The sequence below is a fragment of the Pelobates fuscus genome, chromosome 13 (assembly GCF_036172605.1).
Source record: "Pelobates fuscus isolate aPelFus1 chromosome 13, aPelFus1.pri, whole genome shotgun sequence".
Taxonomy (NCBI): domain Eukaryota; kingdom Metazoa; phylum Chordata; class Amphibia; order Anura; family Pelobatidae; genus Pelobates; species Pelobates fuscus.
The window spans coordinates 62,613,795-62,625,929 of NC_086329.1; the positions used below are offsets into that span (position 1 = coordinate 62,613,795).

At 40.0% G+C, this 12,135-nt stretch overlaps 1 protein-coding gene across 1 annotated transcript in view; it reads left to right on the plus strand.

Moving 5' to 3' along the window:
• The window catches only part of ZFYVE26 (zinc finger FYVE-type containing 26), a 159,646-nt gene extending 147,916 nt beyond the window's left edge, over positions 1 to 11,730 (plus strand). Inside the window, exons 37-40 of the mRNA XM_063439262.1 lie at positions 4,256 to 4,315; positions 4,842 to 5,024; positions 6,990 to 7,034; positions 11,410 to 11,730. Coding sequence (XP_063295332.1) covers positions 4,256 to 4,315; positions 4,842 to 5,024; positions 6,990 to 7,034; positions 11,410 to 11,619 — 498 coding nt within the window. The 3' untranslated portion in view covers positions 11,620 to 11,730. The remainder of the gene's footprint in view (positions 1 to 4,255; positions 4,316 to 4,841; positions 5,025 to 6,989; positions 7,035 to 11,409) is intronic.
• The last annotated feature ends 405 nt before the right edge of the window (positions 11,731 to 12,135 follow it).

Genomic DNA, 12,135 nt, shown 5'->3' on the forward strand with positions numbered 1-12,135 from the left:
GGTGTGTGTGTGTGTGTGCTGGATGGTGTGTGTGTGTGTGTGCTGGATGGTGTGTGTGTGTGTGTGCTGGATGATGTGTGTGTGTGTGTGCTGGATGATGTGTGTGTGTGTGCTGGATGATGGGTGTGTGTGTGTGTGCTGGATGATGTGTGTGTGTGTGTGTGTGTGTGTGTGTGTGTGTGCTGGATGATGTGTGTGTGTGTGTGTGTGCTGGATGATGGGTGGGTGTGTGCTGGATGATGGGTGTGTGTGTGTGTGTGTGTGTGTGCTGGATGATGGGTGTGTGTGTGTGCGCTGGATGATGGGTGTGTGTGTGTGTGTGTGTGTGTGCTGGATGATGGGTGTGTGTGTGTGTGTGTGTGCTGGATGATGTGTGTGTGTTGGATTGTGTGTGTGTTTGTGTTGGATGATGGGGGGGAGCATTTTTATTTTTTTTACTTTATGTGTCTATATTTTTTTTTTTTAATCCCCCCTCCCTGCTTCTTACCTTGTCAGGGAGGGGGGAGATCGCCTCTTGGTCCGGTGGGGGAAGCCAGCCGCTGCACACAGGGGCCATCACACGCTGTGTTCCCTCTCCAGAACTAACTCTCGCGAGACTCGCCTGTGCGGAGCGTTGCCATGGTAACCCGTGGCAACGCTCTGACAGCCGCGGGTCTCGCGAGAGTTAGTTCTGGAGAGGGAACACAGCGTATGATGGCCCCTGTGTGCAGGTAGCAGGGCCGGTGTTCTATCAAAAAACCCTACCCCGTGAAAATTCCCTACCGTCGTCACTTCCGGTGACGCGGCCGCACCGGAAGTGACGTCCGGAGGGGGGGTGCGCCGCCGCGCAAGCGCACACCGACTGGGTAGGTGATTTTACATCGAGAAGGGGACATTAAGCCCACAGTGCGCACCCTCCCGTCGGAGGGTCAGCGCGCGTGCGCACTACTGGGCAGACAGCGCTTCACACCCCGCGCGTGCGCAGTTTAGGGGTAGGAAAATTTTATGGCCATTTCTCCTGTGAAATCTCCATACCCCTATACTGCGCGTGCGCGGACCCAATAGACCGCGCGTGCGCAATGTGGGGTAGGGAAATTTCACAGGACAAATGGCCATTAAATTTCCCTAGTATTAACCCCCCAGCACCCCTTTATTATAGTATTAACCCCCAGCACCCCCTTATTATAGTATTAACCCCCCCAGCACCCCTTTATTATAGTATTAACCCCCAGCACCCCCTTATTATTAAATTTAATGGCCATTTCTCCTGTGAAATTTCCCTACCCCACATTGTGCACGCGCGGTCTATTGGGTCCGCGCACGCGCAGTATAGGGGTATGGAGATTTCACAGGAGAAATGGCCATAAAATTTTCCTACCCCTAAACTGCGCACGCGCGAACTCTGATCGTTGGATTAAAGCCTCTCTCCCTTGCCACTAGTGCGCACGCGCGCTGTACCTCCGACGGGAGTACTTTGCCGCGCGTGCGCACTGTGGCGTTAATTTCCCCTACCCCGTGAAAAATCCCTACCTAGCCTAGTTGGTGTGCGCCTGCGCGGCGGCGCACACCCTCCTCCTCCATTGGATGAGCAACGTACCTCATTGTCACAGTGCCAGCACAAAAAAAGTGTGCGGCAATCCTTGGGCATAAAGTGTTGCTGGAGAGGAGTACCATTTTGAGCAAATTTTACAAGATATCTGCTGTAACCGTCTTTCGCAGCCGCACCGGAAGTGACGAGGATAGGGAATTTTCACGGGGTAGGGTTTTTTGATAGAACACCGGGCCTGCAGGATCACTAGCGGGAACGGCGTTCCTGCTTCGGAAAAAGTGCAGGAACGCCGTTCCCATGCGTTCCTGCAGGACTCGAGCCCTGCACTAGATGCTCCAATACGGTTAACACCCAAGTGCTGTAATGAATGATTCCATTGCATGACCTGTATACAGTATGTAGTCAAGCTTACCTTCAAAGGATGCAACCTTTCTATGGGGATACATGGCTCGCTTTGCCTTTTGCAGGCACCCTCAACCCCTAGGTGGGACAGATTTGGTGAGCCCCACATTCTGTGATCCCTTTTGTTTAAATTGTTTCCGAACACACCTCCAAATTTCTCCATCTTTAAAAAAAAAAAAAAAAAAATGTAATCCATGCTCAGATGTCATATTGTCTCAGAGAATGTGCCTTTCACAGAAGCTTACATTTTAATGGTTTTGTGTGGAGGGTCCCCCTCCGGCTCATTGTCTTTCAGTTGTTTATAATGTTTTTGTTTTACGAGGTATAACCCTAACATGCAGACTTTAGGACAGCAAGGGACAGACAAAGGAAAATAAATGTATTACTGGGCATTAGTGTGGCCGGACTTAACGTTAGAGATTAAAGTATAATTATGATACAAGCTGAGGTCAGGGTAACAGAGAGACAGCGAAAACGAGAACGTAGCCAGAGTCCGGTAAACGGTAATCAGTCAGATGGGCAAACAAGACAGGCAAGGGTTAAAGAGAAACGCGGAGTCAGGAAAGAGAGCAACGGTCAATACCAGAATGCAATACAATACAACAACTCATGCAACGCACTAAAGGGTACTGGGAACAGTAACCACAATAGAACACAGTATCTAGGGCCAGGTAAGTTTAAATAATACTGGATTTCATTTGATTGGTCCACGTCATGCCTGTGCCCCAAAACATGCGTAAATGGGGGCACCGGAATGATGCCGACTGGAAGGTTAGGCTCCCATTTCCCCTTTAAGAGTGTGCTTGTGATGAGAGCAGCGTTTTTAATACTGTACGGGCCGTGCACCGAACTGTCTGATTTGGCCCAGCAGAAGCTAGGAGTGTTTGAGCCGCATGCAGCTTTCCTGGAGGCAAGAGTGCTAGAGCCGCGTGCGGTTCCAGTGGAGGACTCCTGCATGCATGAGGACCATGTACAGTACCGCTACAGTTGCATAACAATCGGTACAATCTCCCTGCACAAATAAGTGGGAGAAAGACGGTTGCAGCAGATATCTTGTAAAATTTGCTCAAAATGGTACTCCTCTCCAGCAACACTTTATGCCCAAGGATTGCCGCACACTTTTTTTGTGCTGGCACTGTGACAATGAGGTACGTTGCTGCACATTTGGTGGGGTTGCACTCTGGTTTAGAAGTTTTGTTCACCATTTGTGTCAAGATGGGTTCAGGACCAGGGCTGTCTTTCCACATGGGCGTTGCCCGGGGGCCCCAAAAGCATGGGGGCCCCACCGCACTGACCAGCGTGCCCAGGCAGTTAGGGGAGATCATTTGATCTCCCCTGCGGGCCCATGGAGAGCCGGTACAAACACGCCACACCCCTCACTGCAGTCTGGGTGTATTCAGTAGTGTGTGTGTGTGGGTGTATTTAGCAGTCTGTGTGTGTGGGTGTATTCAGCAGCCTGTGTGCGTGTGTATTCAGCAGTCTTTGTGTTTGTGTGTTTGTATTCAGGGGATTGTGTGCATGTACTCCGCAGTCTGTGACTATATTCAGCAGTCTGTGTGTATGTAGTCTGCAGTCTGTGACTATATTCAGCAGTCTGTGTGTATGTAGTCTGCAGTCTGTGACTATATTCAGCAGTCTGTGTGTGTGTATGTATGTATTGCATTTGTTGAAGGTACCCATAAATATAGCTTAATTTTATCGATAATTTATATTTTTATTCCTGTGAGTTGTTGTGTAGGCAGGGTCCCGTTAAGATGGCACTGTTCAGGGCGTTGATATCAGACAGAAGGAAGATCTTGGCCACTAATATTCAGAAATAGTTTTACTTGCTGGAGTACCTTTCCTCCATAACGGTGGCGTGATCGGCCTAGTTCTGGTTGTGTGCAAGTGAATCTCTGTGCAGTAGGGTCTACCATGGCTATGTTCCTACTTTTTTTTTTTATCTGCTCCTCCTCCCCCTTTCCCCATCCTCTGTCCACCCACTTTTTTTTTTCTTCTATTTTGCACTTCTACAGACTTCATGTCTGTCAGGAAGCACATTTGTAGATTCTATAGCAGCTGATCAGACAGAGGATTTTAATATTTCTCTCTCTCTCTCTCTCTCTCTCTCTCTCTATCATTACCAGAAAAACTACTGCTTAATGTAGTTGTTCTGGTATCTATAGCCTGTCCCTGCAGGCATTTTCATGTAATCACTGCCTTTTCAGAGAACAGGCCGTTTACATTGCCACCTAGTAATACATTGAGGCCAAAATGTCATGCATCTGTTTTTGTCTATTTTTATTGTAATATTCAAACCAATAAACTCACATGCATTCTTTGTAGGTCATTTTAGGGGGGAAAAACGTGGAAGAAGGATTTGGAATAGCTTTCCGTGTCATCCAGGTAAAGCCTTTTTTCTTCTTCTTCTTTTTTTTTTTTTAATGTTGGCTACAGATTATTTGGTAAAAATATAATGGATAAAGTGTTATAGTGATCTTAAAAAATAATTCCTATTCCAGAGCATTGTAAAAGTTAAACGGGCACTTGAAGCTCATGATTGCAATTATTATGGTGCCTAGTGCCCTCTGGCGCAGTACCCATTTTAGACCAGTTGCATCTAACGAGTGGGTCTCCTGGCATTATGTGAAAATTTGTAAATGTTTAAAAAACTTTTTTTTTTGTGGAAAATGTTGGCTCTTTAGAAATGCCATTGATAAAATAATAACAAATGATGTTGTTCACATAGTGTCATTTATCTGTATACATTACAGATGGTTAACGTTTTCAGTAGAGAAGTTTGGTCTGTAACTCTTCTATTGAATATTTTGTTTTGTATTATATTTGGTAGGCACTTGACTACTAGAGTAATAGAGAAATTTTGACCTTTTTTAATAGTTATAGAATTTTTCCCCCCTATTTTTTTATTTAGGACTTTCAGTTGGATGCAACAAAAGTATACAGTAAAGTGTGCAAAGAGCTGGCACAAAGGAAACATTATTCTGAAATATTGCAACTTGTGAAGTGTGTCAGCGAATCTGGCGTTGCTTCAGAGAGTGACTGTGATCAAATTATACTAAAATGTGTAGAAGACATTGTGGACGGGAACTTAGATGTAAGATTTTTTTTTTTTATTATTGATATCATGAATGTTTCAGAAAATATTACAAAAGCACTGGGTTTTGCAAAATATACATTGTTTCTTCTAGCACTTAAATTGTCATTTTGAATTATTTTTCAGAAAAAAATAAAGTTTACACTTATGTTATAGTTAAAAGTACCAAAATAACTTTAGCTTGATCAAGCAATATTGTTGTCTAAATCATACCCATGTAGTCTTACTGCTCAATTCTTTACAATTTAGGAGTTAAATCCTAGTCTCATCTAACCTGCATGTGATCTTACAGCCTCCCTACACATTAACTGTAAAGAGAAATCTAATGTTTAAACTTCCTTTATTTCACAGTCTGTTTAATTTAGAATGTATTTCCTGCACTGATAACAGGTGCCTCCTATAGGGTTTAGCAGGCTGTTATCAGTGCAGGAAATACATTCTAAATTAAACAGACTGTGAAATAAAGGAAGTGTGTTTAAAGTTACATTTACAGAGCAGGATATAAAAACCTACAAAGCAAGTTAACATCTGATTGTAAATGAAACCTTTTTTCATGCAGGCCGTGTGAGTCACAGACAGGGGAGGTGTGGCCAAGGCTGCATTAACAGAAAGAAAAGCTATTTAAAGGACCACTATAGTGCCAGGAAAACAAACTCGTTTTCCTGGCTCAATAGGGTCTTTGGGTGTCCCACTCCCGCCGGGCTGAAGGGAGAGGAAGGCGTTAAATTTTTACCTTTCTCCAGCGTCGGAGTCCCTCTGCGCTGGGGACTCTCCTCCCTCTTCTGACGTCATCCGCTGAATGTGCATGCGCGGCAAGAGCCGCGCACGCATTCAATCAGTCGATTTCTTATTTCTCACTGTGAAAGTCAATGAGACAGCCACTAGAGGCTGGATTAACCCTAATGTAAACATAGCAGTTTCTCTGAAACTGCTATGTTTACAGCAGACAGGGTTATCCCTAGATGGACCTGGCACCCAGACAACTTCATTAAGCTGAAGTGGTTTGGGTGCCTATAGTGGTCCTTTAACTTCTAAATGGAGTACTGAGCTGCGAGAATTTATATTGTTTCCAATTTTGTGATAGAACTTGAATTTTCTTCAAGTGGGGGAGGTGTTTGATTTCTTTTAGATCAACCATGAAACGGAGACGTGTGTAAAGCTGCACTATAGGGAACGTGATCACTACAATATTAGAGTAAATAAAAAAAAAATATCTTTTGACAAATTCCCACAGCTTTCCGATCAGAGTTCACTTTTTTCTCAAATGGAATATGAGAAATAGAAAAGTCACTAAGCAACCTTTTTTGGCTAGCATCAAATTGGGTCACTAATTCAGTTTCCATTGTTGGGCAGCACACCTTGAGGAACAATATGCTCAAGACTGTCCATAAACTTAGGCTGTGTGGTAATCCTTCGGGACTGGTATGTCTGATCAGATGAAAGGTCAGGATTCAGACAACCACATATAAAACTGTAACATTAAATGGCAGACATTATTCACAGCTTAAAGATAATCAGAATATTAAAGCAGGCACAAAATATTATCAAGAACATTACGTCTCAACATAGATTGTTCAAAGCATCTTAAGGGAATTATGGTATCTTAGAATTCAGCTAAAATATATTATCTTGAGGACAACTAGTTCCATTGTCAGCCGATGCTGTGGCTCAAATGTGATATTTACAATTATCTTTTTTTTTTTTTTTTACTATTCTATCTGCTGTTTTCTAAGTTACTCAGAATGTCATTCAGGATAGAACCAGCATCATCAAGTTCACTCCAACACTGCCAATGAGCTGCTACATGGCTATATATATATATATATATATATATATATATATATATATATATATATATATATATATATATATATATATATATATATATATATATATATATATATATATATAGTAATCTGCTATTCTAATGAATAATTTGCTATTTTTTTTATTTTTTTTTTACAGGAACTTGAAAATCTTATTCGAGAAGTAAAAAATGATGATAACAAGGTACGTGATCAGACAGCTTGTTGTACATAACCTTAAATGTGATTGTTCTAAAGGACATACATGATGTACTCAATGAAAATGACACGTAGCACATACACAAATTGATATTTGTTTAACACAAAAATCTAAGCAACCTTTTACTTTTCTGTCACGGTGACAGCACAAGAAGTGGACCTTTTAGTTGGATAAAGGCATAGTTATGCAATTTTGGATGAGGAACACCAAAGTAATTTAAAGTGAGAAAAATAGAGGTACCGGCTGCGCCAATATCTATAACAAAATATAATGAGCAGTGAAAATCACAACACATAAAATGAGTAAAAAATCAAAATCGCAATAAAAAAGTGCAATAGAAAGGATCTTACTCAGACCAAATATAGAATAAGGTGCTTAAACGGGAGTAATATCCTCAATGTCTTTTTCCGGATGAATCCACTCATATGAAAGACAAAATCCAGGTAAAAAGAACCAATAGTGCAATATGAACAGTCCAATATGTATAATAGATTAAATAAACGGCAATAAACTCACATTTAGCAGAGCTATAGCTATATGAAGGGCGGACAGCGGTATAATCCCTGCTTATGGGATATGGTGTGGGTTTCTTCCGTCTGGGGTATGGTCCACACTCAGGATAGAGGGTAAAAAGAGACAATAGTGCAACAGTATATAAAATAACTAAAGTAGTACTCACAAGAAAAGAGCAGGCTAACTACTCCTTGGTAACAGAGCTCGTGGTATGATCCCCACCTCGGATTTCTAGTAGTGCAGGATACTAAAAAAAATGCCAGGTAAAAATCAAGTGTATAAAAAGATAGTTGGTACAAGGGAAGTGACCAAAAAAATCTTTATTACAATTAAAAATCCACAAAGCCTCAGGGCTTTATCAAAATGGAATAACACATAATACCTGGCAGTATTAGTTTAGATAGGGATACACATCGTGAAATACAACTAAAAATAGGCTAAAACATATATAGGTAGTAAACAGAGTAATTGTAGTATTTGGGTATTTGATTTCATGTAAAAACAAGGTGTCTATCACAGAATATAAGTGATTTATTGTGATCATGTGACTTTTTTTCCCCCCCCCTCTCTTTATTAGCAAATGAGAACATATGAGGATTACTTATATGAATGGTTAGAAATATATGTGAGGGCTATCATTAATAAGGGAATATAACACGGTTAAATAAAAATAGCAGATGATAGAGATAAAACAATTCAAACACTAAATAAACAAAACAATAAAAATAATAAAATGTTTGGATACTGAATTTCAAGTATCCTTTTTTTAATATTTCTGCAGTGTTCACTTAATCTAATTTTTAAGCACCTGGTGGTCATTCCAACATACTGGAAGCCACAGGGGCATTCAAGCAGATATATAACATTATTTGTATTGCAATTAATGAAATCTTTTATCTTATAAACCCTTTTTGTCCTATTAGAATTGAATTAAGTTACTTTGGAAGATACCGTGTGGTCTGTAGTTTTACCGACTATGCAAAATTGCATTTGCAAAAACCTATGGTTTGGGGAAAAAAGGACAGATTTTGTTTGTTTAGAGTTTCTCTAGTAAAACTGGTTGTTTAAATGGATTTAAAATTGGGTGCTCCTCTGAAAACTATATTTGGATTTTCGGGTATGATTTGGCGGAGAGTCTCATCTTGTTTTAAAATGTGCCAATGTTTCTTTATGATCTTTTTTATGTTTCTTTTATTTTGGCTTATATATTAAAAGATAATTTCTATCCTTTTGTTTAATCATATCAATAGTATTTTTTAGGTCTGTTTCAGAGTAGGTTTTTTTCGGCAAATTCTTTTTTTTATAAATTCAGCTTGCTCATTAAAATCATTCAGTTCGGAACAATTTCTACAGAGAAGGGTTTATAATGGCAGCTTGATTTGTCTATCGCAGTGTTTACACAGACTTTTTTAAAAAAAGTTTTTGTATGTAATTGTCCATTTTTTTAATAAAAAAAATACTAAAATCTACAAAATGAATCTGTTCCTTTACTATATTCGTATGTTAAAATGATGCCTCTATTGTTAGTGTTCAGATCCTCAATGAAGAGGATGAGGCTATCCTCTGAACCTTCCCAAATAAAAAAAAGAGATCGTCAATATACCTAAAATATGAGACCAGGTTTGCCTTCCAATCATGGTTCCCAAAAATGGCTTGAAATTCCCAGTCAGCCATAAACAAGTTAGCATAACTGGGGGCAAACCTGGTTCCTATAGCTGTACCTACTTTTTTGAAGATAAAAAGAATTTAAAAACCAAAAGCAGTTATTAAATGATGTTAATACCCTCTAATATAAACTTAATCTGTGTGTCGTAAATTTTACCTTTAATTAGTATGTCTTTAATAGCTTGACAACCTATATTATTGGGGTATGATGGTATAAAGAGACTGTACAGGTAACTAGCATAACATTTGGTTTCCATTTACAATTATTTACAACATGGAGTCTGGTAGATAAGACTTCATTAGTTTGACGGAAGGTTGGAGAAGGGTGTCTATATAGTGGGTGAGGTTGTATAAAAGGAGCCTATACCTGACACAATAGGTCTTCCTTGGGGGTTTCTGTGCATTTTTTATGTATTTTGGGAAGGAAATATATGACAGGAATTGTAGGAAATTTTTGGTTTAAAAAAATTGAACTCCTGTTTGTTTAAAATATTTTGTTCAAAACCTTTTTTTAAAAACTGGGATAAAATATCTTGTATATTTTTAGTTGGATCTGATAAAAGTTTCTCGTATACATTGCCATCACTGAGTTGCCTGTGTGCCTCTTCTATGTACATTGTACTAGATTGGATTACAAGCCGTCCCCCTTTGTTAGCTGGTTTTATAACTATATCTGTGTCGTCTTGAAGTTCTTTAAGTACCATTCTTTCTGCCTGTGTGAGATTGTAGGGGTCATATTTATACATTACATGGTACGGAGTTAGAAAAACTAATATGGTCTTGGAAATATAAACAGACTAAGCAATGTCAGCGAGCAGTTTATAATGCTAGGAAGATATGTTCATGCTTAAAAAGGAATTTAAATTCAAAAGTAAAATATATCTTTTATTAAACAATGGACTTTACCTTAAATGAGCTGTGCAGTTTTGGGCACCTGCTTTAAAGAACACTTTTATGGAACTAGAAAGCGTGCTAAGGCAGGTTACAAATTTAGTTTGTGGAATGGAAATGGAGTTATGAGGAAAGGCTAGAAAACTTGAAATTATTTACTTTAGAAAAAATGGGACTCGGAGGTGAGACCTGGCAATGTTAATTAACAGGACTGCTCAAAGAACTAGACGTCACCAATTTAGACTTGGAGAAAGATTTTATGTACAGCAGAGGAATTGGTTATTTACAGTAAATACGTTAAAGGGACTCTCCAATGCCAGGAAAATATATGTTTTCTTCCCACCCCCATCCCATGTTGCTGAAGGGGTTAAAACCCCTTCAGTGACTTACCTGAATCGAGCGCCGATGTCTCTCGGCGCAGAGTCAGGCTCCGCCTACGCTCCTTCCCCCGCAGACGTCCCCTGGCGAGGGAGACCTAATGCGCATGCGCGGCAATGGCCATGCGCGCATGAGACCTCCCCATAGGAAAGCTTTATTCAGTGCTTTCCTATGGGGATTCCGGCAACACTGGAGGTCCTCATGCATAGCGTGAGGATGTCCAGCGTCATTTAAAACCCTTTTTGTGTTTTAAGAAGCCAGAAGTCCCTCTAGTGGCTGTCTGATAGACCTCTAGTGGCTGATGGACAGCCACTAGAGGAGGTCGTAACCCTGCAAGGTAGTTATTGCAGTTTATGAAAACTGCAATAATTACACTTGCAGGGTTATGGGTGATGGGAGTTGGCACCCAGACCACTCCAATGGGCAGAAGTGGTCTGGGTGCCTGGAGTGTCCATTTAAATAAATGGAATTTACTGCCTATAGAGGTTAATTTTAAACACCCAAATGATTTTTAGAAAAAACTGCATGTTCAAGGATTTAATAGACAATGTGGGGTAACTGGTTGTTGATCCAAGCATAAATCTGTTTGCCATTTTGGTGTCAAGAAGACTTAAACCCTCCCACCTAGTTTATAGCATGTATTTTTAGTACACTTACACTTGTGCACTGTAGGAGTGGATCTTCTTAATTTTTGTTTATATTTGGGATTGAAGATTTAATTGTTGCTTTATAAATAACTTTTTTTAGCTTTATTTTTGTAATCATCCAGACTTTTTATCTCATTTGGGTTCTATTTATTGCTTTTGTGTTTGGTTTCTATATGGGTTAATAATATATACATATTTTTAATAACTAAGTAATTAATATCTGCATAACGATACTAAATGCCTTTGCCTACATTTTTCTCTCTCAGATTAAGGCATACTTGAAGTGTCACTCACTTCGCTCTGCTTTTTTGACGGCCATAAAGCTGGAACCTACCAAAGCCTTCCCCATCATACAGGAGGTTTGTGACATGTCCTACAAATTAGGGCAAATGCGTGTTCACGAAATATCCTTTAAATGGCTTGAAGACTACGAACTAATGACCAAGGAAGTGAATAAAAGAAGCACAAAGAAGTAACTGCTTTTAGGGAAAAATACTTAAGCATAAATTGGTGCTCCAAATTCTAGTGTACAAAAAATAATAATTTATAGAAATGTAAGTTTGTCATCAAGTACTGTAAATACGTGAAAAGGGTCTTAAAGGGACACTATAGGCACCCCCAGACCACTTTATTTAAATGAAGTGGTCTGGGTGCCATGTGACCCCCTTTTAACCCTGCAGTTGAAAACATTGCCCCTGTGCAGGAACTGTAGTGTTTACATTGCAGATTTAACCTGCCTCTAGTTGCTGTCAATGTGATAGCCACTAGAGGTGCTTTCGTAAAATAGCAGAATTTTAGTCTAATGATCTCAGGAGACCATCTGATTGACGCAGCATTGTTTTGCCACACATGCATAAAAGCTTCTCAATGCTTTCTCCTATGAGAAAGTATTGGATTGGCTGAGAACATCAACCTTGATCTCCGCCAAAAAAGGCGGAACTACATGGAGTAGACAGGTGCTGCGAGGTCTAAAAAGTTAAGTAAATCACCTT